Here is a 22,274-nt window from a genome sequence, read left to right as displayed (position 1 = left end):
AAAAGCCATAACCATGCATTACAACCGCTGCGATATCGCACCAGGGCCCTATGGCTTCTTGGTCTGTACAACTTACTTATCCTCATTCCATGGGTGTTGACTTGTGTGCTTGCGCATCGTCCACTCAACTCAGGCTCATACATGCGACAACGAGGCTTTTCTGATCATGACGTGTCGAGTATGCGCAATTGGAAAACTGCAGTCGACGTGCTCAATTCGATGCTGGGCTAATAACAAGTAAGCGATGCCGAACGAGACCCTACCAGCTACTCATGCTCATCACATAAATAACCATCTAGTTCCAATTCTGTCCGCGGTTTTGGCTCAAGCGGCTGTGCTGTTCTGTCAAAGGCGAAAGCCGAATGAGTTTTTGAGTCTGAGGGATGTGTTTGTACTTGCAGATTGTGGCTGGACAAATGCACCTCTAATCTGGAATTCAATCCGAAGCCGACAAAATAATCGAGGTTCAAAATTAGGCGTAAGTTTCTTACTTCCTGCAGCTTGCCTCATCCTTATCGGAGCTGTACAACAACCTCTATACCAAATTCTGGTAGGCGTGGGTAAAATTTCCGTAACCACGTGCCACGATATCTTCTATTGGCATCCAGACATTGATGACGGCTGTCATTTGTTCCCGCTGTATGAAACAATTGGAATGGATAGTGAGCCTGCAAAAATGGCTCTCGTAAAGCAATCGGCTCTCCGGTCCCGCGTGGCTTCGGAGCTGGCGTCAATTTCTGTCGCCGAGCTACAGTCTTATCTATGCAGTGTCAACGCGACATTTGACCCATTTACTAACATTATTAACTTATACTACATGGAATGGTCATCACTAGACTATTGGGTGTTTTCGCGCAACTCGATCGATGTCCTCGACTACTTCAGAGACCCCATTCCGGACTTCTTTGTGGCTGGTCTTCCGGCGAAAACTACGACTGGAGTTCTTCGCGACCACATAATGAGGCTCAACTCCTCTGTATCATGCGATGATATGGATGCTGGCGATTTCCCATCACCATGTCCTGGTGACCGACCTCTCTCCGTATTCTGGGAGCGCTTCCTAGACACAGAAGTGCGTATATGCGTTCCCGGAGATTATACCTCTTTCCCGTGGTCACTTAGTCGCAGTCGCCAGGAACACACCGAAGAGATGTATATCGCCATCAAGGATACAAGCATCGGTCAAAATGACGGCAACGCAGATGATCCGCCATTCAATACGAGCTCTACCTTCTTTTGCAAAGCAACAACAACAAGGGGCTATTTCGAACTAGGTAATAACTGGAATAATAACACATACGGACCACTTCTCGAACACTGGCCTGATCCAGCAGAGATGGCGGAGAATTTCAATGATTGGAATGGTCCTATACAATGTTCAAACAATGTACCCTCTGACACGTATGTAACATGGAAAAATACAAGAACAAGTACTGATACAAACCAGAGATGCTTGTTTCAATATTAATGATCCGGCTTCATACGACGTCGATCCTTCGCATACTAAGACCTGGAAAGTACCCGGCCCTTTAATGACAAGTGCTCTCGCGCTGTTCGGAAATGGCTCCTGGCTAAATATAGCAGCGGAGTATATGTCAAACTATACATATAATGGTACTTATCAAAATGGTGACTACTTAAACGAGGATCTTACATGGCCACTCTTCTGGCGCGGAATGCCTTTGTCGAATCTTTGGGCACCAAGTCCTGGTATCGGGGATCTTGTGTCCCTGTGCGACAATCTTGAACAGCGCATCTTTGACAACGTCAAACCGACGAACCATGATCTGTTCGAACTCACGGAGCAGTTGTTCGCCTTTTTCGCACCCGGCTTCAATGGCGGCAAAGATCAAACACCAAATCAATCACTAGACCAAAAACTAAACCAAACACTACATCGTACTCAAGATCTGCTAGAGGTCGTCATGTTTGTCGCCAATCGAGCCGTTCTGACCTTGTTTGCTACCGATACCAATTTGACTGGACGTTTCATACGCACTTCGCCTGGTGTTGCCGTGCCAAGGCCTGTTCTATCCAGATCAAGCGTCATCATAATGTCGGTTTTGATAGATCTGCAACTACTTGGTCTAGTATACTTGACTTATTACCTATATCGTATCCCATCATGGTCAAATCAACTGGATGCTATGGCCATGGCCCGCATCGGAGCAAGTTTGGATCACCGAGGCGTACTTCCAGCCATTGGCCCAGTGAGCAAGGAAGACCTCATTACCGTACAGACTGTGGGAGGCTTGATTAGAATTTTCGAGAAGAGCCCGCGTCAGGACAGCTCGGCGAGCGAATCTGTGCTGCCCGAGATGGCTGCTGCAGATGACTCCGCAGTCGAGTTACAACGACTCACTTCGTCCGAGGAGGGTCGCAAAAGCGTGGAAGATGACACTACAAGTGTTAAACTTGAGCTGGGCGCGTCGGGTCCGATCCTCACGGCCGATTTGCCGGGCCACACGACGTTATCATTTGGTCTGAAGAAAGCTTGGAGCAAGGTGTTCGCTTCTTGGAAACAGCCATCAGTGGATGATCTGCCACCACCACCACCTACGTCTCCTCGAAGCGAAACCTCCACTAACCTCCCCACTCTTACCCTGCTGCCTTCCCTCAGCTTCTCAACTCGCCAGGATGATGATGGAATGTCTTTCTCAGAATAAATCCAGGTTCTGCGGTATAATAAAGAGGTCACGTAGGAGGTAGATATCAGGGCTGTTTGGAGAGTTGGACACGGCGTTACCGGTGTGATTTACAAGTGGGCGGTTTCTTCGGACTCTATTCATCCTCTACACCTTGCCATCCCCCTCCTTCCTCGCCGCCTTCTTCTCCTCAATCCCCTCTCTCCACTCCCTCCCCCAAACCGCCGTCGCATAAGTCATACCCGCCCCAGCAACCAAGAACCCCGCACTGATTGTCGAAAACCAGCCTACGCCAATCGCCCTAACAGCAGGCAAACACACCGCCGACCCCGCCGCCGCAAACATGTAGCGCATGAAGTAATTCCCCGCGACCACCTCTGCGCTCCTCCCCTGCATAACATCCAAGCAGTACGTATTGAGACTAGGAAAGCAAAACAATTGCGCCACGCCCTGGAGGAACATCATGATGACGGGGAGCGCAACACCGCCAACGCGCTTCTCAACACTCCACCCGTACACAATCATACAAGCGGGTATGACGCCCCCGAGGAAGAAGACGCAAGACCGCAGACGGTCTTCTGACACGCGCTGGCCCCGCTTCTGGATATACTTCTTCACAACGTGGTCTGCGTAGCGGCCGCCGAAGAAGGTGCCGACGAGGTATCCACAGCCCGGCGCGATGTAGAAGAGTCCCGATTGCAAGGGCGTCTGCAGGTCGAACCGCGGATTGAGCACGTACCGGATAGGCGTAAGCAGGCTGTACATGTTCCAGACCAAGCTAGCGGACGCGAGGGCCGTGAGGAGAATATTCGGGTACCGATATAATCTCACGACGCGGAAGGGGTTGAGCCACGCCCACATTTTGCTTGCGCGCTGCTTTGCAGGCAGGCCGGCGAGTTCATCGGCGCGCTTCTTGTGTATGGTCTCGGGCTGGAGGAAGAAACAAAACACAGTCGCGGCACCAGCAAGAGCCGTCTGCAGCCAAAAGATGTCGCGCCACGAGCGGAACGTGACTATAATTCCACCGATAAACGGGCCCAGCGCGGGCCCAATCAGCGTGCCGGACAGGAACCAGCCTAGCGCTGTTGCGCGCTCCGTCGGCTTGTAAATGTCACCTATGACTGCTGATCCGATGACGAGGAAGGCGGTGCCTTGGAACGCGGTCAGGATCCTGAAGACGAAGAAGGCAGCGAGGTTGGGGCTCAGCGCCGTGCCGATGCTGAATGCGGTGAATAACGCTGCACTTGCTACGCTGACCCATTTCCGGCCGTAGATGTTTCCGTAGGGCCCGTAGAAACAGGGGGATAGGCCCATGAAGAGCATGTACAAGGCGTTTGATACGTTGATGATGGAGCCGTCTGTGGAAAAGGTCTTTGCTACTTCGGGAACGGCGGAGAGGACAGTCGTCGAGGAGATGGGGGCTAGGAAGCTGCAGAAGGAGACGACGGCGACAATGACCATTTTTCGCCGTGGGGTGAACTTGTTGTAGATGGTGTCGTTGTCGCCTGTTGCGACGTATTGCACATTGGCCATGTCATGGTGGCTGACTGATGAGACTGTGCGTTGGAGTTGGAGACGGCCTTGTTGGTCGTCCTCAGTCCGTGGTGCAGGTATAATGGAGGCGTATTCAGTGTTTTTCTCAGACTCGGTCGTTTGATGTTCAGGTTCGGTGGCCGGGTGGGAAGATTGCTGTGGGCCAGCGGGTGCTGAGGAGGATGTGGAAGAGGGTGCCATTTTGCGTACTCATAGAAGGCGAGTCCTGGGAAAGAATGATGCTCCTGCGGGGGAAGATTACAAGGACATGTGCTGCTGTGATACAAGACTTGCAGTACCAACTCAAGTCAGGAAAAATGTTCAGAGAAAGAAGAACAAGTGACTCGAGACGTTAGATATGCGTGCCCTACGATGCATGTTGGGCTATCTTTCTGCAATCTTGCTACATTAGCGTCTTCCTACGGCTTCATATCCGCGGGTGGGTACTCGACTCCGTCGAAGAATTGTCCAAACAGAATCTTTTCCGTGCAGGGTTTTTCGCGTACATCGCTTCGAGGCGTTGGCGTATCCGGCGAGTGGAGTAGCGCGAGGGGGTGGAGCAGCGCGACATGGGCATCGGAGTAGAAAAGTCCGGTCGGATACTTTGCCGCCGATGGGGATATGTAGTATCGCTCACCGAGCAAATGTCCAAGTTGGGAATGTCGTTGGGTAACATTGGGTTCGTCGAGTTGCCGTGAGGTGCAGTGTGCGGTCCGGGTATAAGGTGCCTGCAAAGACTTTTCCGTGCCACATGACTCATGCCAACCGTCGTCACATGCATGCTGCAAATGCGCAACACATAACAACTGCCCTCTCGAGTGAGCTCAGCGAAGAGCAGCGCAGATATATACGTGTATATGTAAGCCTATAGCCGGTCCCAAAGTTATATACGACGGGAGGCTTTCTAAAATACCCAAACCTGGATCTTGCCTTGAGATGCCGCGTCCATGTTCCCCCAAAACGCCGATGATGCAATTACGCTTTTTCAACCAAAGTAAATCTCGTCCCGACCATCTCATATGCTGAGCTTGTCGAGACTCAAGCGGTCGGCGCTTCTGTGTCGCTTGACCATGCCCAGCTTGTAGAACTTCTCCTCCCCCGTTGCTGTTCGGCCGCCAATGTACCATTTCTCGGCGCCCATGGCTTCGTGGAAGCCTTCGGACGAGCTGTCCGAGCCCCGTCTGCCTCGTTGCGATGCGCCTGGTATTGGGAAGGCCTGGGCCTTGGGGGATGTGGAGCGGTTGTAGGGGGCGGTGTGTTGTCTGGTTGGCTGGAAATGGCCTGTTGCTTGCACGGAGACCGTCGTTGCACCGGGCGACGGTGAGCGCGTCTTGGTGGTTATTGTGCGCGAGGAAGCTGCTGCTGTGTCGAGAGTCTGGCTCTGTTGCGAGGCCGTGGTTTGCGAGTACGAGGCCACGGACGCTGCTTGTGAGGCCGTCGTCTTCTGCAGGTTGGGTTGTTGCGCGCGGAAGGCGGCGAGGAAGCCGCCAAAGAAGGGCCTGTTGGTAGTCATGGTAGGTTTACGGCGAGTTGGATCTGGCGGGGAGCCTCTGTTTGTAGAGGTTGAGTGTTCGATCCGTGACACTATTAATGCAGCAAGTCAAGCGGCGGTGTGGAGGTGAGGTGTTGGCGGCTCCGCAACACGTTGTTTTGTGTCGCGTCCGAACAACAACACCAGCGAACAAGACACTCCGACTACGCCGTGGAGCTCGGACACTACGTCCTGGTCGTTTCCATGCGCTCAGCGAGGTGGCAAGGGAGACGCCGCGGAACCAGGCCGTCTGCGACCAAGGGTGGGTAATTCTACGCGCGAATGTGCGTGTGACGTAGGCGACTTGCAGTTCGGCGAAGCGTCTATGTGAGAGCGGGATGCGGTGCCGTCAAAACCAGCGGGGTAGGCGATGGCTGTGTTTATAGGAGATGGCGGGGGCAGCAGAGCGCAGGTGCAGGCGTCTGGCAGGTTTGGCGTATCGGTCCGTTGCTGGTGCCGTGAAGCTCGTCGACGAGTGCAACCCAGGAACAAATCGGAACCAGCTGATTGTCATTCGACCGCCTCCCGAGCCTTGACCGAGGCTAGACTACACACCACCCGCCATGCTCGAGATGCGATCGCGATGATATGCCGTCTGCCCGGCTACCATCTGTTGTTCGCAAATCCGCGTCGCTCCCTTGCAACCCCCGTGCTCACACACCTCGAGTCAGCCCCAAGCAGTCCCGAACACCCGGGGAACATGCGGATACCATGCTCTTAGTAACATGTCGCATCTCATACGACGCACGGCGGCTGGACTAGCCGCTCGTCATGTCTATCGATACCCACCTGAACGCGGGGTAGTCCCAGCATTGGAACGTCGCGTCAGGGCTGAAGACAGCACATGTAAAGCCTGTTGCGGTGCTCTTCGTGGCGCCAGTGCTGGGATACGTTTTTTCACATATGCGGACGCATATGATCGGCATAGTACCTTGGAGCCGCTTGTGACGTAGCCATGTGTATGGTTGTGTATCACCTTCTCGGCCCCCTCCATCTCACTAGGCATCACTACGAGTGGCGCACCTATCAACAACACCAAGACCTGCCACTAACTTTCCACGCTGCAGCATGAAATATCCGAGTTCTGCACAGATTACTCAAACAGGCAGCATCGCACAACACCAGTTGCCTTTCTTTTCGTCATCCCTACTGTCATGGCATCCTTCTCCCTTCTGCCCGCCGAGCTCGTGGAATACATTGTATCCTACCTTCCCCAGCACGACATCTACGCTGTATGCCAAATCAACAAGGGTCTTTTGAAACTCGCCATTCCTTTTCTGTACCGTCATGTTGACCTCTTCATCCCGCCGAGCAACAAACTACCCCGGATCGATCGCTTCTGCCTAGCCATCATAAACTCCACCCGCAAAGCCAACAACATCAAGTCAATACGCCTCGGCCTATCGCCTAACGGAGATGTTTCGGTAGGCCAGCGCTGGTTACCACCAGACAAGAACTTTGACGACCAAGTCATGTTCTGGAAAGCCATGACCGTGTTGGGTGATGAGACGTTGGTAGCTACAGGCGACTATCTAAGAGATGCAATTAGTATGCGCGAGTACTCCGCCTACGCAGCTTTGATCCTGCTTGTCCTGCCCAATCTAAGTCAACTGGATGTAGCAGATTACAAGTCCGTAACCTTCCACCACCTGCACACTATCCTGCGTAACCTCGATCCGGAGACTGCGTGGAATAAGCGCTATCCCTCGCGCATTCTGCTGAGCCGATTGTCGACTATCAAAAGACTATCTCTCATGTTCGACAGTAGAACTGGAGTGGCGTACCAGGGCGATAGCAGCCGCATGACTCTTGATCACTTCCTCAACATTCCCAGTATCGAGACGTTGGAACTATCCCATCTCAAGTGGCCCGCTGGTCTGCAACACATCAACACAGCACACCCGCACCTTGCGAACCCCATAGTAGATCGCTCGAGAGCCACCAACATCACCACACTCGTCTTCCGACATTCCGGCGCTTTCACACCGGCTCTACCTTCTTTATTACAATGCATGCCCAAACTACGCTCTTTTACCTACGAATTCTTCTTCCCCGGCCCCTTACCCCCCTCGCATCACCACCAGATGCTCTCGCTAGACGCGTGGAGCGACCACCTCCGCCGTTTCTCCTCGACGCTGCAAGTCCTAGTCTTGAGTGCAGAATACTGCGACACATCCGCCTACTTCTTCCAGCAACCGCGCATCAGCGAGATGCTGATGGGTTACCTCGACCTCACTCCTTTCACCGCACTGCACACGCTCGAAGTGCCTTTTCCCTTTTTAACCGGCGACGTCGACTTTTCCATCACAAAGGAGATTTACCCGTTGTTGCCGCCGAATCTGCAGCATCTTACTCTCCGGCCTGATCTCTCGCACGCCCACCTTCCTTTCCCCCTGGATGACAGTATTCTACCACACGGTCTCACGTTCGCCGAGAGCAAAGATATGGCGCAGTATAGAATGAATGCACGTATGGACGTATCGTACATGTTCCAAGCTGCGCTCTCTCTCCTCGACTTGGCTACTACTACTACATCGTTCCGTTCCCTGTCCGTCTGGCAGCCCGCTGACCCTGGTTTATCCTGGTTTGACGGCCAAATCCAGGATTTTGCTACTACGTGTCGGAATAAAAATGTTACGGGGAGGCTGTTGGAACCGATGCTGTTGAGGTGGAAGAATGGGGCGGAGCATTGGGATTTGGTCAGGGAGATTACGCTGTTTGAGAGCGAGAGTGAGGAGGAGGAGGAATTATTATCTGAGGCACGGGCTAATGTGTTAAGAGAGAGGTTTTGGAGGGGCGAGGGAAGGCTGGGACAGGTGTTGGGATTGGGGTGTCAGTTCCATGTTGATGCTTTGTGTAAGGGGAGGGTTACGGCTATCAGAAGACCGGATACCGCACGGCACGGAATGAACCGCCTCTGCTAGGGTACTTCCGTGTTGAGCTGATGATTTGTACGCTGCGATGATGGGAATATCTGCTTTGCCTGACTAGTCGAACGTTGGGGACGAAGCACAATGAAGCAATGTAGGAGGATCTTTACATGTGGTTTGTGTATCCTGTGAGAAGATCTATTCCCACGCTGTTACTCGATCGATATTTCGACAGCCCCTGGAACAGCTATCGTCTTGTATTCCAGCGATTCATCAGATTTAACACCATTAACGTAGTACTTACCCCAGGAGAGTATGAAATGATGCCAAGGGCTATGCCTGCTCTGAACTTCAACACTGCTGTCCTCATCTTCAAATTCAGAATCGCTGCCTTCACCTCCAAGCTCACACTCGCGATAATCTGCCAAAAGTTCGTTGACTGGAATAGTCAATCTCCCAAAGCGTTCGAAGGTGTCCTTCTTGCCTTCAATTGCAACTAAGATAAGGCATTCGAGTTCCCACTCCTCACCATCAAAGTAAAGCAAGATGGGCAAACAAAGCATCTCGTGCGGATCCGGAGGTTTGTGATCCAATATAACGCGTGGTAGACCCAAAAAATCAGCGTCATGTAGCCACATATCTTTGAGGAATGCACTCCAGTGTGTAACAGATTCTGAATCAGGAATTGGTCGAAGTTTCATTTTTGATAAAAACCCGGATAACCGAATGACTCCACTCAGGATCTCAGAGAAAGCATCACCCGTCTTGGTAGTTGCATGACAGCTCTTGGTTTCCACGAGAATAATGACCCGATCTTGGTAGTGATCGTGGAAATGACTCGGTGTTATAGGCTCATCAATACTTGCCCAGGACCAGGAAGGGGCTCGATAACATTCTTGCGTTGATTTTGGAAGTGCCGGCTTTGGAAAATCCCGCATGCCCCTTGTCCAGAGAAGTTCGATTGGCATTCGTCGAGTCCACAGCCCTGCGCAGTATGTATCGGCGAGAGGCTGACAGAAGAGCCTTGCTATGCCCGATATTGCCACTAGCTTATCGTTGAGGAATGTAAGACGGCATTTGGTGTATTGCTCAAGGATTCCACACCAGATACGCATATATTCGTTCTTACGAATCATGGGCGGAGCTCGGTCGCCGATCAAAGGCTGATGGTGATAGACGTAGGTGTTGAATTTGAGATTATCATCCTGCTGATCGGCCGTGCCCCAATCGGGCTCAATATGCGTAGGAAGTTCTTCGCAGGCAAGTTTGTCGTAACACTGCCAGAAGATCTGGGTAGAGTTGAAGTATAGGATTCTTGGTGACAGTTGTAGTTCTTGAACTACCCAAGCTCTGCTTATGAGAGGCTGATCCTCAAACACGTTGGGCCAGATTTTCGAATTATAGATCTGATAAACGCTATTAGGTCGATCGTTCCAAGACGTCGTTACCTCACAAGTTGCCCTGGAGCTGGCTTCACGTGTGCGAAAACACCCAGAACTGCTCTTGGCGCTAGCAGCCGCCGCAATGCAAAGAAAAGCATGACGGTAAACCTCGTCCATCAGAGGCGCCTGTTCTTCCCAGTCTTGATCCGAGTCTTGGATTATACACAGGGAATCTATCCAGATATACTGGATCTTCAGAGACTTTGCCACCGATATGGCATCCCGGAACGTTTGGCTAAGAATAGACGTCAGAATACCGCTCGTTAGCTGGTCCTTTGTCTGATTAGTCAACATGAAGAATGGATCTTGTCCCCAACAATGACTTAATGTTGCGTAACGAGGCGCGAATGCGGGATCTGAAAACGGGTTGACCAACAAGCGGACCTGGTCTTCATCCACCTGTTCAATTTGGAGAAGGCGCATTGTAGAAGCTTTTCTAGGCCTTCGCGCTCTCAAAACTTCTGCAGCCTGACATTTTGGGTGTGTCCCAAGGCATTGCGACAGCCATTTCTTCGGAGCCTCTGAGTTCGAGGTAGATCCGGCCCAGGTGCGTGAGGTATGAGGTTGGGATCGATGTTCTACTGCTTGACGTTAGTGCATAGGGATCACACTCGAGATGGTCGAAAAGCAGACTTACGCTGCGTTCCCCCATACCTAAATAACAGATGAGTGTGGGCTGGAGGTCCATATAAATAGACGCTGATACAATCTCGACCTATGTAATATCTTGTGACCCAATCTTCTCTTGTGGTGTCACCATGGAAAGTTTCGCGATCAAAGTCCGGTCTTTTAACCAAATCCTTCCAGACATCCCTACAAATGACACAGTTCTTGTTGGCTGCTTCTTCGAGACTCTGAATGGAAGCATGATGATTGTGAATTCCCCAAGGAAAAGAGCCTTGGAACATAGGAGAGCACCGATCACAAAGTGATGTAGCTACAGAGACAGACATGCTACAGCCTTATTGACACTAGACCAGAAAGCGCAACGTACCGGCAGCGGCGACTTCAAGGGAGGGAGAACATAAGTAGAGTGGATTGAAGTCGCAGTAAAGATTCATAGCCGTCTTTGGCGGCTGCTGGGAGCGTGTTGCGTGTCCCTTCACGCTGTCCAAGTCGCGGCAGTGAAGCTAAGCATGAACTGCTTACTAGTGCTTTCTTGTTACGACGCTGGCAGTGCTATTGAGCCAAGGTGGCGATCGGCCTGATAGCGGGGTAAACAAGATCCGTCCTATCAGCGGATGCAGAGCGACAGAGATGGGCAAGACCTGAGGTTTGTGACTTGTAGGTGGCACAGAAGAGATTAGGCAGCACTGCACTTACTATGCTATCAGGCCTAAATAACGCACTATAGTACTATTCGTTCTCGTAAAATGCGCTAACACGTGACCTCGTGTACACGTGTTCAAAAGGCAGGTCCAAGAAGAAGTGGGTCTGAAACTCTCATCCTCGTCCCGAACTTAATGTACTGCCAACCCTTTTCTTCTTGTCATGTACAATCTCTATTGTTACGATGGACGTGCTGGTGATAAGACGCAGGCACGACGCTGTTGAATTACACTGTATTGTATCGTAGTAGAAGTGTGTTCCCAAACACTTACTTGGCTTCACTATATGCAGCTGTATACATACCTATTTGGAAAGCGTCGGAACAGCACGAACAGAATATAGACAGATAGCACAAACAGATAATATGTTTAGCTGGCTTTGCTGTGAGAAAGTTCGCTTCATGCCGAACATCTATATCCTGCCGACTCTACTAGATCTTATCGGCGAAGATCTCTTGTTACTAAGCCACAGCAGAAACCTCTGTAGGTATAATCTGGAAATCCACCGCAGGACCTAGGCCGGTATGTGCAACAGAGTTGTTGCCCGTGTACGTGTATCTCACTTCCCCCCTATCACCAATCAGCTTGCATACCCTTTCACCGACATCCTTTCGGGCCTGTACTCACTGAGTGAACGCGTATTGCACACTAACGATGGCGCCGATATCGATACCCTGGTTGAACTCCTGCGTTTGCACATCGGCCGGGACGTCAACCCCGACCACACCACAGGACTTGTACCCGCCCTGTACACTGGTACCGGAACAGAAGCTGGCGTCGAAAGAAGGCTGACCAGAGGGCCCGGTAGGTGCGGAAACGTTGAAGGAATAGCGGCATGTGGCGGCGCTGCAGATGCTAGAGAAGCCGGTAACGTCCCAGATCCAAGGGAATGCTGCTGCTGATGTGCCGGAGGCAAGCAGAGCAAGGGCGGAGATACTGGAGCGCATATTGCTACAGTGAGGTGCGTGAATGAGGTGGGAGTTGCGAAGTGTGCTTTTTTGTTTGATATTTCCTTGGAAGCATGGCAGTAGGGCTTTATACAGCTTTGTTGATCGTATTCGATGCTACCGTCGCATTGCTATGGTTCTTGCAGCTTCAACGACGACTTGGCATACGACGTTGCAGAAATGAACGACACGTTGCAGCGGTCGAGGTCACTTCCGTGACATACTTCGTCATCCGTATTCGCGATACTATACTGCAAGGGCGCGTAATTCAGTGCTGCACGCCGGGTATGGCGTCGAAGCATCAAATTTGTCGACATTCCGCTTTGCGTGGGTTGATGATGCTGACTGATTGTGACACGAGCAGCAAGCAGTGCCGAGAAAGGAAACGTGCAGAAGCGCTGCCTCCAAACGAAGCGCGATATATCGACAGCTCGTGTCTGATCCGCAACATGATCTGTCATAATTGCCTGCCGTGCTGAGTCGGTCCACCTAGCATGCTCCAGTGGCGCAGCACCTCACTCCGGCACGCCCAACGTCTGCCCTGCGCCAGTACTGACCCTCTTCTTACTCACTGGGCTCCCTGTGTACACATGACTATCAGTAACAGCTCTCATCATCCCCGGCCTCCTCTGCGTACTCGGCAGATCAAACGGACTAGCATGGCCGTGCGCAGACCCGAAAAGGCCAATTCTCGACCTGTCACCAGGCGTCGCCACTGATTCCACAGGAACCGGCACCGGTTCCGGTTCAGCGAGCGGATCGGAAAGGAAGAGCGTAAGTAGCTTCTCGACAATGTCACGCATTTTGTCGGGGGTGGCATGGAGGGGGACAGTGGACATGTGTTTGCGCTGGACATGGTTAGTTGGTGTCTTGAGACGTAGGTGTGGACAAGGAAGTGTGTGACATACCAATGCCAGTGCAGCGCCTTTGTAGGTCTGATGGTAGATGAGTTTGTACTCGTCATCCTTCGCAGCCTCCTCAGCTGCAGCCTCCTCGCTCAACTGTTGGCTTTCTTCTGCACCAGCTGCAGAGGCACGACGCGATCTATTCTGCTTCCGCTGCTGCAGCCCATGCATGCGCATTGCGGCCATGACCACTTTCACAAGTGCATCCTTGTTCCGCGACTCTGTTGTTGGCTCTTCGGGCTGTATGGGGACTGTCGCGACCTGTGACAAATTGCTCCGTCTGGCATGAGCTTCTGGCAATCCCTTGCGACTCAGCGGTCTTGTATCGGACGAGAGGCTTGGCGATCGAGAGATGCGGTGCGATGTAGGTCGAGATAAGTGGTCGGACGCAGACGGTGGTCTGGAGTCTGGATAGGACGAGGCTTTTGTATCGATGGAGAGGGAGGATTTGCGGTGGGTGTATACGTTCTGGGACTCGCTGACACGGGCTGCGGCTGCGGAAACTGCGCGTCCGCCTCGGCCCCGTGCTTTCTTGTATTGGATGGTAGCTTCTTCGAAGAGGTCGCGGTTGCGTTTCGGTGATTTTAAGAGGACATGGGAGTTGTGTATTGGCGGGAGGAAATGCGGTTCGGCGTCGCCTGCAATGTCGACAGTAGTGTGCAGCAAATCGGACGATAGGGGTAGAGCGTGTACTCGGAGCTCAGGCAGGACCTCGCCGTGCGCATTATCGACATAAGGCGAAGAGGACGGTGGTGTTGGTAGCTCGCTTGTTGACGAAGCAGCAATAGTGCCATAGAAAAGTATCTCAGTCACTCTCGGCCTATGCACATCTTCTTCTTCGCCTCTTTGAACTTGTACAAGAATGCCAATTGGCGATTGCGAGCGCGCCAGGTCCCACCACTGTCTTACATCATGGCTGGTCGTTTTTCCCGGTGGGGGATTGCTCAACAATATCGACTCGAACCAAGCTTGAGTCGCTTCTTCTGTTGTCCACACATCTAGGCTGGGTCCAGCGGCAAGATACAGCGGTATTTTGGAGGTATCGACGGTGGTTAGGAAGTGTAGAGACGTAGCAGGAAGGGTAGGTGAAGACGCGAAGTTTTGCGACGCAAGGCTGATTTCTGAAGTTCGTTAGCCCCGGCAGCCCTGGAGAGCGATCATATGTACCGATGATGGCATTATTATCTGGTAGCACGATTTTACCGCTCCAGACATCGGCCATCGCGATTATCTAGATATACGTGTGGTTTCGTTTGAGATGCGGGACGGAACGCGACTGGCATGACGCGTTGTCCCGAAGTCGCGCTAAACACACGCGACTGCACGTGGAAGATCGAAGGGTCCATCTTCGTCATCACAATCCATTTACGTAGTTACTCAAAGGACAACTTCCACAGATAGATCATCATGTACCGCACTTTTACAGACACTCTTTGGAACCTCGCAGTCCATTGTCTTAACCCGTAAGCATCTGAATGCCACCGCCGTTCCATCAACCCCATCAACCTAGCACCCCCATCATAACCCCGCCTAATCCAACCATCACACTCCCATACCCCCAATGATTCCACTCCCCGCCTCCCGCTTCCTTTCTCACCACCCACCCATCCACGCCTGCACAAGCCCCTGCCGCAACTAGCAACAACCCCGCATTCCGTCGATTTCCAGCCAATGTCGCCGCTAGGATGGCAACGCCCACGAAAGCGTCTTTTGCGCCGTATAGAACCATGATGCGCTCTATCAGCGCCCATTCTGGTAGCGACCAGGCAGCGGGTGTGCTGGGGGCAGCGCTGAAGCCGAATAGCTCATAGCCGCGGCGGGGGGAGAATATGTAGGCCAAGCCAATTGTCAGGAACATGCCACCAAAGGCGGCGGAGAGAAACGACACGTAGGGGTGAACGGAGAGAGCACGTGGTGGCATTGTAGTCTTGAATCTGCGGTCTCGTACGGTGTAGGATGATTTTCAGAGCGAATGGCTTTCTTGTGTTGTGCCTACTTGCTGCCTTTGTACTCAGAGCTCCTTCGACGCATGCGCACGATGTCACGGGCTTGTCGCTTCCCGAGAACACCGGTGTTCCGGAAGTAAGCCACGGAATATGCATCGCTCTCAAGGCGTCCTATAACGCCCTTCGGTTATACCATCGGCTAGGCTGCAGTGGTTCGAAGGGCGCTTGTTGTTGCGTCCATGCTTATGGTCTAGTCGATCGATCGATTGGTAATACTTTGCGCTTCACATCTTATGGTGGACCCGCAACCATTGCTCAGTCGCTCAAAGCCGTCGCCATCGACGGTGTAATATCCATCATTGGTTTTATTGGCAGCTCGTCCAAGGAGCAGCCGACATTCTTGGATTGTTTGAGTAACCTGTGCACAGTAAGAGGTCTTCTTGTTGGCTCTCGCGTGCAGTTTGAGGACATGAATAAGGCTATCGAAGCCAACAATATTCATCCTATTGTTGACAAACAGGAGTTCAGTCTGGAACAGTTGAAAGAGGCCTATCAGTACATGTTCGACCAAAAGAACCTCGGAAAGGTTACTATCAAGATCGCATAGCATGCTGTATGGCTTATTGAAGGTGGAAGAAGGAGGCAAGCATCTAGGTACTATTTCACATAATACTCTGGAGGTCACATGGGGTCTTCAACAGTCTACATAGAAGAACTGAAATCAAGGCATCGCTATACATATATGTGTTCTCGAACACGAGGTTCAAGTGCATGCTAGCCAGACCTCTAGAGACACTCGCTACACAGTGGCCCCAACGCTCGGCTCTTGGCGCGATTCCAAATTGAAATAGCGTCTTTTATGAGATAGCCAACTTTGATCTAGCTATTCCAGTAAGCAAGCCGTTCACGTTCAATTTCCACCATAACCACAACTCCTTCATCGGGGTACGGTCTCGATGTCGAAACGTTCTCCCTTCCGCCTTCTGTGGCACGAAACTCAGCTGCTCTCCTTCCGAAAAGCGCCCAACGTGATCTATGCAACGATCTATCGACATCTCTAGGCATCTCGTGTACAGACTTTCCTCATTATCTCCTGGCAAGATAGGCGGGAAGACCTTCTCCAGGACGTCACCACCGTCCAGACTCGATGTCAGCTGATGTAGCGTTGATGCGACCTTATCGACTGCGCCATCGTAGAGTGCAAAGAAGATGCAGTGGTTTCCCTTGTACTCAGGAAGATGGCCTGTGTGCATATTGATCATCAGCCCCGCACGCGCGGTCAGCTTCTTGCCGATATACTTTGTGCCTGAGACAATGGTCAGCTCGGGCTGCCACTCTTCCACTGCGTCCCATACGTCACGACAATTGACGCTCTCGACGACGAGGTTCGGTCCGGGCGATACATGATCCTGAGGTATAAGACGGTCGAAGTACGCCTTGCGCTGACGGTCGTGACCGAAGATCTGGCGGCGAAGCCCGTGATACTTCTGCCAGAACGCATCAACGATGCGGCGCTTTTTCAATAGCTGGTGGAATTGCCCATAGCTTGTTTCCTGGATGCAATGGTAGCCAGGAAAGGTTTGATCGAGACGATAGCGGAGGTAACGATGCTGAGGACCATCCGAGCAGAGCAGGAGTAGTTTCAATGGCTCTCGCTTTTTCGTATTCAAACTATCCTGGAGCCTTAAACTGTTGCATGGCACTTGCAAATCAATGGTCTTGGCGAAGGGGAGTCTTCCGCGATCAGGGTGGAAAAGCACATGAATGGGATCTTCCTCGCCCATCAGTGATCGCAACACTGCACGTCCCACAGCAGGAGCCTGTGCAAAGCCACCCGTGTTGTTACCACCAGTAATGATCAGCTGACCACCACCAGCGGTAGGAACTCTTTCGAAAAGACCAAGGCCTGTAGGTGTGAAAGGCCGCACACAGAACTTACGGTATCCGCCCGGGTAAAAGGCCATAGGGCCACGCTTACTTGCTGCAGCGTAGTTTTGCGGAAAGTAAATTCGTGCAACCTCCTCAAGCTCGGCGTACAGAGCCTCCATCTCTGGCGAGTCTGGTGCTGGGCGATCTAGACCGACGTAACCGTATCCACCTCCAAAGATGAGAATGTCTTCACCAGTTTCTGCATCATTGGCAACGGTGATGTTGACATCTTCTACTTTGTGGCCACGTCGATGGATTTTCATAGAATTCTGCATTTTCGGATTCAGATTAGGGATCTGCAACCATATTCCTAAAACACCATGGACAAGATTCTCCGAGGCCGTTCCGTTCAACAGTTCAATTTTTGTTGTACCAGGACTTATCACGAAGTGATCAGCCGTCAGGTCTCCCTTCTCTGACTTGAGCATGATGACTTCGCCTCCAGAGTTGCGCTGGATACTCTGGACTTCGCAATCCCACACGAATTCTGTGCCCAGGGTAGCGAGGTGATGTATCAACTTAGCCATGAATAGGTGGACGTTCACTGTGAAACCGTCCACAATGATGCCTCCGGCAAGATGATTGGTCTCGGCGGCAGGGCGGAAGCTGGGATATTGCTCCAGGAACTCCTCGGGACTAGGAGCTTGGAGAAGCGCACCAAGTCTACCGTTCAGACCGATGGATGATTCCAAGGCGACTGGCTCCGTATACATGCGTATAATGTCCTTGTGGAAGCCGACGTCACTGAACAGCTGCGGGTAGGTGTTCATAAATTCTTGCCAGATCTTCCCGGACTCACAGTTCACCTCATGGATATTCTTCTTGAAGGTCGCGGCCATCCAACCCGGAATGCGTTCAAAAGCGTCGACCCAAGCTTGTTCTTTGCTAGAAAAGTCTTTTGGCGACTTCACACTCCATCCGCCATTGCGGACAGTATTCCGGAATATGGGCTGCATGTCCCGGTATATGTCGCTGCCTTGCTCATTGTAATTGTCGGCTTCAGTGTTGGTGAACATGCGAGCGTTATGACCGCCGCTTGTAACGCCTAGCCGCGCCCGATCCTTGGGTTGGCAAAAGCGAGGGTCTGGCCCTTGGTCGACGACTCGAATGCGGTAGCCACGCACAGCTAAGAAATGAGCGGTCATCAGATTCATGATACCCGCCCCGACTAGCAGGACAGTTTCTTTCCCAAGCTGAGAGTCCGTCTTATCGCCAAGGACTCTTTGACTTCCGACATTGGCACGGACTCGGGCATAGAGCATCTCTGCATCTCGGAGCACTGATTCTTCCCATTCTTTCGTTGGGTCGTCTGGCATTCGCTCGGAGAATTCGACCATCTGAGCTACACGGCCATTGGCGTATCTCTGCAGGCGTGGGATGCTAGTGGCATCTCGCACTAGCATCGACTTGGGTATATGGCAAGCTTGGGCGAGCCAGCTGTCCATGAGGTCACCCGTCACCTCTTCGCCATCGCATATCCATACGTCGAATGCCTCTGCACTGGCAAACGGAATAGAAAGAGCAGAGCTAGTATCTTTGAAGATAGCATAGCTGGAATGGCCCGTCCCAGAACAGACAGAGGGAAGTCTAATAGTAAGAAGAAACTTCATGGCGAGTGCCGTGTGTGCTTGATGTGCAAGATCGTCAACAAGAGAAATAGGGGTGAGATGCTCCACTCTTGACCGGTAGTCGAGATGTTTCGCAGTTCTCTAACTCGGCATATATAGCATAATCGCGGAAAATTGAGAAATCGTTCACACCAACTCCAACCCCGTTTCGTGAACGCAACTTTCTTTGCATCTAAGCGAAGCTGTACATTTGGGCACCATACTATGCATCTTCAAAGTCGGTGTGAAAGTTAGAAAATATGATAACAACGAAGCTATCGAATCAGTCGTCAAACTTCGTGCCGATACAGCCACACGGTGTTGTATACAACCCCTACTGCATGTGGGTCAGCCTCCACACTGTGACAGTGAGTGCAGATGAGCTACCAGTATCTAGACGCCAAATTTTGCTTTTGTTGGCGATGACAGGCAGCGCTTAACTACATCTGGCCAATGGGTTTCGTGTGAAATGGTGTTCGTATCTGCATCAGGTGTAACCGCAATGGCTAGCGAGGCTGCTTTAGCTTCCTGCGGCTTACCGACATCTAACGTAGGGCTCGGCCCGGCGGGTAGAACCGGGCATCAGGAACAAGTGGCTTCGCTCCACTTGTTATGATAGACCCTCGGCAACAAGGGAAGTATAGTTCCCTCCGGCATCTACTACTACCTACCTGGTGGCCCGCACTGGTGATCGATACTGTGCTTCCTACCCTTGGGTGGCAACATCGTAGCAATGCGCCTACTTACAGCAAGATTTCTTGAGTCCCTTGACTGAATCTCTGCTTGAGGATGTCGTTACGTAATGTCAAAGTTCTGGTGGCTGGCAGCCATACCACCCTGCATGTCGGCTTCTTTCCCGATTTGAACCAAGGTGATCACTAAAGCAAGACGGAATTCCGAGAGTCTGCCTGCACACATGTCCCATCGTCGATACGCTGCTGTCGCCGGTCGGATCATCATCTGCTGGGTTAGGTAGCCTCAGTATTGCGCATAGTTGCAACGCGCCTTTGCATAGCCGAACCTCGCATACAACTTGGTACCCTATGTGCGGTGCCTACTGCCAGCGTTTCGAAAGGCATTTGTGTAAAGCACAACACGGGATTTGCAGGCGGGTACCACCCCTAGCTATTCCGGATGAACACTATACAATCACCCAGCAGCTGCATATCTAGCTCTACCGCAACAACACCATTTTCCTGAAATGAACTGTATCTGGAACGCTGCACGGCTTCACCGTTCAGTTGACTTACGCCCAGACGCCCAGACTCCCCCTTGTCAGAGCCATGACTTTGCTGAACTACTATTCATGCGCACATCGTTATAACACTATAAGCAATGAAGATCGCATGTAGCGCAATTTCACGTTGGTGATCCTATCTGCATACCTGTCGCACGCGCAACACCACATTCGAATAGAGTGGAGTGTAGCATTCTAAGCAGCCACAGCCTCGGCGTGAGACCATCTGCATGCCACTTATCCGTCGCTTCGTGTAGTCAAGCCATGAACATAGGATATGTTAAGCTGTGCAGGTAGCAAGGGACTGCTCAGCTTTTTGATTATTGACGGGCAGTATCTAAGTCCCAAGCTTGGGCCCAATCTTGATCTTGTTCCCCAAGCTGAAATGTCGTGTGCGGTTGGCGCGAGTGGGTTTATACTTCGATTAAGTTCTACTCTCAAATCGCAACGTACTCCGTCCGACAGACCAAGCACGTTTGTATCATCGGCACATTGCGACAAGGTAAAACGGGTTGTAATTTACTGATCCAGCGCCTGGATCAGCAATGCCAGACGAGGTATTGGTCTTGTGTATGCATGCCATCGTCTGACGCATACTGCGCTTTATCATGCCACAATGGGGTACCCGTGGTCGCCGTTACGATGCAGCCACTTCTACCAGGCACCGCTAATGACTGCACACATATGCAATCGATCGCTCATTGCAAAGGACAAGATGTACTTCTTGATTCCCTCCATGCGTACTTGAGAACAGTTGATGCAATCATGAAGTGGATCTGTGTGAATGTGAAGCCGGCAGCTTGACATATCGTGCACACAAATGCATATATTTTTCATATCCAGCGGGCCGAGATTCGCAACCATGTTGCGCTCTAGTCAGTTCAATCACCGGCGTGCGACATGGCCAGTCATGTCTTTGGATTGGTGGAAACCGAAGAGCTGGCTCCACACCATTTTTGTTCTTATTCTCAGCCCATTCGTGATTCTGCTTCTCACACTTCCAGCCCTCGTTGACTTGCTTGTTGAAATTTCAAGTGAGTATAGCCAAGATGCATCGACAGTGGCCGGCAATCGCGTCGCCGTGCGTTATCTCCAGCACAACACGATCGCAACGTCATGTAAGTTCTCGAGAGTACATTTCTGGAGCGATAGATCACTGATTCTAGCTGAGTCCTTGTCATTCCTAGCTCCCTAGCTTATATCTGACTCATCTTTACATTCCCTATGCAGCGGCCACATCGCTTGCCATCTCCAACAGAGCATCCTTGTCGCAGAACTCAACCACCTTCTTGACCTTGGACCCATCCTCATTGAAGTACAAAAACCAAGCAGCCTCAGAGGAATACGTCTTCCCGCTGCTCCTGACAAACACATCGGCTTTCGCTGTGAAAGCGGCGCGGCGCGCCTCCACGTCAATGGCCAAGTTGGACATGACGTTATCCTTGAAGTGCAGCACTCTAATATCGTTCCCGAACATGCTTTGAAAAGCGTTCGTGTCGAAGGAAGCACCTGCCGCAAGTCCGAAAGCTTTCATAACAGTTGCCGGGAGGAAATGACGTGTGCAGTCAGATGTAAGATCACGATTGATGACTGATGGGTCGCTGTGAGCTGCGCCCTCTTCGAATGCCGACAAGAAGGCTCGGGCTGTGGTCTCCATCTGCTCTCTGAGGTTCGTCGTGGGTGGAACTAGAGCCATGTCGAGGTCGTATGTGGCCGTGTGTTGAGTATTGAAGGTCTTGTTCAGGATGCTGTTAGCCAGAAAGTTGATGCAGTGATTGCACATTGAGTTGCGATTGATGCCAGCTTATAGCCCCTGCAGAGTTACAGTATCTACTTGTCCGACACCTCTGCTTTACGGCACTACATGGTGTTTTCTACAGCTAACGTTTATTTTGGCATGGTGCTTTACCAACATAACATGTTTACATAACGTTATGTAAAGCGGCATCCGTCAAAGGCTTTTGAGTTCTTGGCGAAATTCGTTACGCGATCTACAACTAGCGCAGATGACATTTTCTCCCCTTCCAGCCTAGTCCGTCTTGACTTCGGGGTCTCCCCGGCCATACTCGCGGTCTAGCTTAGCCCCACAGGATGACATTGTCGCTTCCTCTAGCCTAGCTCGCAGCTAGATGCCCGAGTATCCCCACGTATCCAGGTATTGAGACTCATTTTAAGTGATATATCGAGCATTTAGCACTTAATACCTGACATAGCAGACACGCCCATACGGAGCAGCGGTGTAAGCATTCGTCGTGTTCTGCCCCTATGAGAGCGATGGTTTGTAAGTGCCGAGTCCGCGGCGACCCGGCGATGTGTGACTATGTGCAGTGCCTTCACTATATATGTGGACAGCC

General features: G+C 51.7%; 11 protein-coding genes across 11 annotated transcripts; 3 read left to right on the top strand and 8 right to left on the bottom strand.

The window, feature by feature from the left end:
- Positions 1-244: 244 nt before the first annotated feature.
- Positions 245-2,729, top strand: CC77DRAFT_1085341 (hypothetical protein; the record flags this gene model as incomplete). The annotated part of the gene is made up of 2 exons (XM_018529417.1): positions 245-1,401; positions 1,448-2,729. 2 exons carry the CDS (start codon positions 245-247, stop codon positions 2,664-2,666), a joined length of 2,376 nt encoding a protein of 791 aa, XP_018378872.1. The 3' UTR covers positions 2,667-2,729.
- CC77DRAFT_669945 (MFS general substrate transporter) lies at positions 2,640-4,839 on the bottom strand. The gene is made up of 2 exons (XM_018532695.1): positions 4,685-4,839; positions 2,640-4,577 (listed from the first exon to the last, which is right to left on the bottom strand). The coding sequence occupies exon 2, from the start codon at positions 4,377-4,379 to the stop codon at positions 2,793-2,795; it is 1,587 nt and encodes a 528-aa protein (XP_018378871.1). The 5' UTR covers positions 4,380-4,577; positions 4,685-4,839; the 3' UTR covers positions 2,640-2,792.
- Positions 4,840-5,076: 237 nt separating this feature from the next.
- Positions 5,077-6,063, bottom strand: CC77DRAFT_670016 (hypothetical protein). Its single transcript, XM_018532698.1, has one exon. It carries the CDS (start codon positions 5,689-5,691, stop codon positions 5,194-5,196), a length of 498 nt encoding a protein of 165 aa, XP_018378870.1. The 5' UTR covers positions 5,692-6,063; the 3' UTR covers positions 5,077-5,193.
- An 800-nt stretch (positions 6,064-6,863) lies between these two features.
- CC77DRAFT_1045353 (hypothetical protein) lies at positions 6,864-8,913 on the top strand (the record flags this gene model as incomplete). Its single annotated transcript, XM_018527393.1, has 2 exons — positions 6,864-8,439; positions 8,491-8,913. The coding sequence occupies 2 exons, from the start codon at positions 6,864-6,866 to the stop codon at positions 8,631-8,633; spliced, it is 1,719 nt and encodes a 572-aa protein (XP_018378869.1). The 3' UTR covers positions 8,634-8,913.
- CC77DRAFT_1003316 (HET-domain-containing protein) lies at positions 8,754-11,309 on the bottom strand. The gene is made up of 2 exons (XM_018523202.1): positions 10,659-11,309; positions 8,754-10,602 (listed from the first exon to the last, which is right to left on the bottom strand). The coding sequence occupies exons 1-2, from the start codon at positions 10,972-10,974 to the stop codon at positions 8,792-8,794; spliced, it is 2,127 nt and encodes a 708-aa protein (XP_018378868.1). The 5' UTR covers positions 10,975-11,309; the 3' UTR covers positions 8,754-8,791.
- A 501-nt stretch (positions 11,310-11,810) lies between these two features.
- Positions 11,811-12,296, bottom strand: CC77DRAFT_950938 (hypothetical protein; the record flags this gene model as incomplete). Its single annotated transcript, XM_018535348.1, has 2 exons — positions 11,811-11,919; positions 11,977-12,296. The coding sequence occupies 2 exons, from the start codon at positions 12,294-12,296 to the stop codon at positions 11,811-11,813; spliced, it is 429 nt and encodes a 142-aa protein (XP_018378867.1).
- Positions 12,297-12,553: 257 nt separating this feature from the next.
- On the bottom strand, positions 12,554-14,472 carry CC77DRAFT_669928 (hypothetical protein). Its single transcript, XM_018532694.1, has 3 exons — positions 14,369-14,472; positions 13,205-14,322; positions 12,554-13,144 (listed from the first exon to the last, which is right to left on the bottom strand). Exons 1-3 carry the CDS (start codon positions 14,421-14,423, stop codon positions 12,812-12,814), a joined length of 1,506 nt encoding a protein of 501 aa, XP_018378866.1. The 5' UTR covers positions 14,424-14,472; the 3' UTR covers positions 12,554-12,811.
- A 117-nt stretch (positions 14,473-14,589) lies between these two features.
- CC77DRAFT_1026670 (hypothetical protein) lies at positions 14,590-15,469 on the bottom strand. The gene has a single exon (XM_018526307.1). It carries the CDS (start codon positions 15,120-15,122, stop codon positions 14,703-14,705), a length of 420 nt encoding a protein of 139 aa, XP_018378865.1. The 5' UTR covers positions 15,123-15,469; the 3' UTR covers positions 14,590-14,702.
- CC77DRAFT_1067881 (hypothetical protein) lies at positions 15,158-15,754 on the top strand (the record flags this gene model as incomplete). The annotated part of the gene is made up of 1 exon (XM_018529046.1): positions 15,158-15,754. One exon carries the CDS (start codon positions 15,158-15,160, stop codon positions 15,752-15,754), a length of 597 nt encoding a protein of 198 aa, XP_018378864.1.
- Positions 15,755-15,879: 125 nt separating this feature from the next.
- CC77DRAFT_669907 (hypothetical protein) lies at positions 15,880-19,158 on the bottom strand. The gene is made up of 2 exons (XM_018532693.1): positions 19,071-19,158; positions 15,880-19,020 (listed from the first exon to the last, which is right to left on the bottom strand). The coding sequence occupies exon 2, from the start codon at positions 18,684-18,686 to the stop codon at positions 16,005-16,007; it is 2,682 nt and encodes an 893-aa protein (XP_018378863.1). The 5' UTR covers positions 18,687-19,020; positions 19,071-19,158; the 3' UTR covers positions 15,880-16,004.
- A 1,766-nt stretch (positions 19,159-20,924) lies between these two features.
- CC77DRAFT_1026667 (hypothetical protein) lies at positions 20,925-21,763 on the bottom strand. Its single transcript, XM_018526306.1, has 2 exons — positions 21,092-21,763; positions 20,925-21,038 (listed from the first exon to the last, which is right to left on the bottom strand). The coding sequence occupies exon 1, from the start codon at positions 21,701-21,703 to the stop codon at positions 21,143-21,145; it is 561 nt and encodes a 186-aa protein (XP_018378862.1). The 5' UTR covers positions 21,704-21,763; the 3' UTR covers positions 20,925-21,038; positions 21,092-21,142.
- Positions 21,764-22,274: the final 511 nt, after the last annotated feature.

Source organism: Alternaria alternata (genome assembly GCF_001642055.1).
Source record: "Alternaria alternata strain SRC1lrK2f unplaced genomic scaffold CC77scaffold_43, whole genome shotgun sequence".
NCBI classification, from domain to species: Eukaryota; Fungi; Ascomycota; class Dothideomycetes; order Pleosporales; family Pleosporaceae; genus Alternaria; species Alternaria alternata.
Note: the sequence above shows the minus strand (reverse complement) of the source record. Positions and strands in the feature narration are given on the sequence as shown.

Bases quoted from the DNA above. Each gene is read 5' to 3' on its own strand.
- CC77DRAFT_669945 (XM_018532695.1), bottom strand. From the start codon at position 4,379: ATGGCACCCTCTTCCACATCCTCCTCAGCACCCGCTGGCCCACAGCAA.
- CC77DRAFT_670016 (XM_018532698.1), bottom strand. From the start codon at position 5,691: ATGACTACCAACAGGCCCTTCTTTGGCGGCTTCCTCGCCGCCTTCCGC.
- CC77DRAFT_1003316 (XM_018523202.1), bottom strand. From the start codon at position 10,974: ATGTCTGTCTCTGTAGCTACATCACTTTGTGATCGGTGCTCTCCTATG. The intron at 10,603-10,658 runs GTAAGTCTGCTT...AACGTCAAGCAG, and splicing joins TAGGTATGGGGGAACGCAGC to TAGAACATCGATCCCAACCT.
- CC77DRAFT_669928 (XM_018532694.1), bottom strand. From the start codon at position 14,423: ATGGCCGATGTCTGGAGCGGTAAAATCGTGCTACCAGATAATAATGCC. The intron at 14,323-14,368 runs GTACATATGATC...AACGAACTTCAG, and splicing joins AGATAATAATGCCATCATCG to AAATCAGCCTTGCGTCGCAA. The intron at 13,145-13,204 runs GTATGTCACACA...AACCATGTCCAG, and splicing joins AAGGCGCTGCACTGGCATTG to CGCAAACACATGTCCACTGT.
- CC77DRAFT_1026670 (XM_018526307.1), bottom strand. From the start codon at position 15,122: ATGCCACCACGTGCTCTCTCCGTTCACCCCTACGTGTCGTTTCTCTCC.
- CC77DRAFT_669907 (XM_018532693.1), bottom strand. From the start codon at position 18,686: ATGAAGTTTCTTCTTACTATTAGACTTCCCTCTGTCTGTTCTGGGACG.
- CC77DRAFT_1026667 (XM_018526306.1), bottom strand. From the start codon at position 21,703: ATGTGCAATCACTGCATCAACTTTCTGGCTAACAGCATCCTGAACAAG.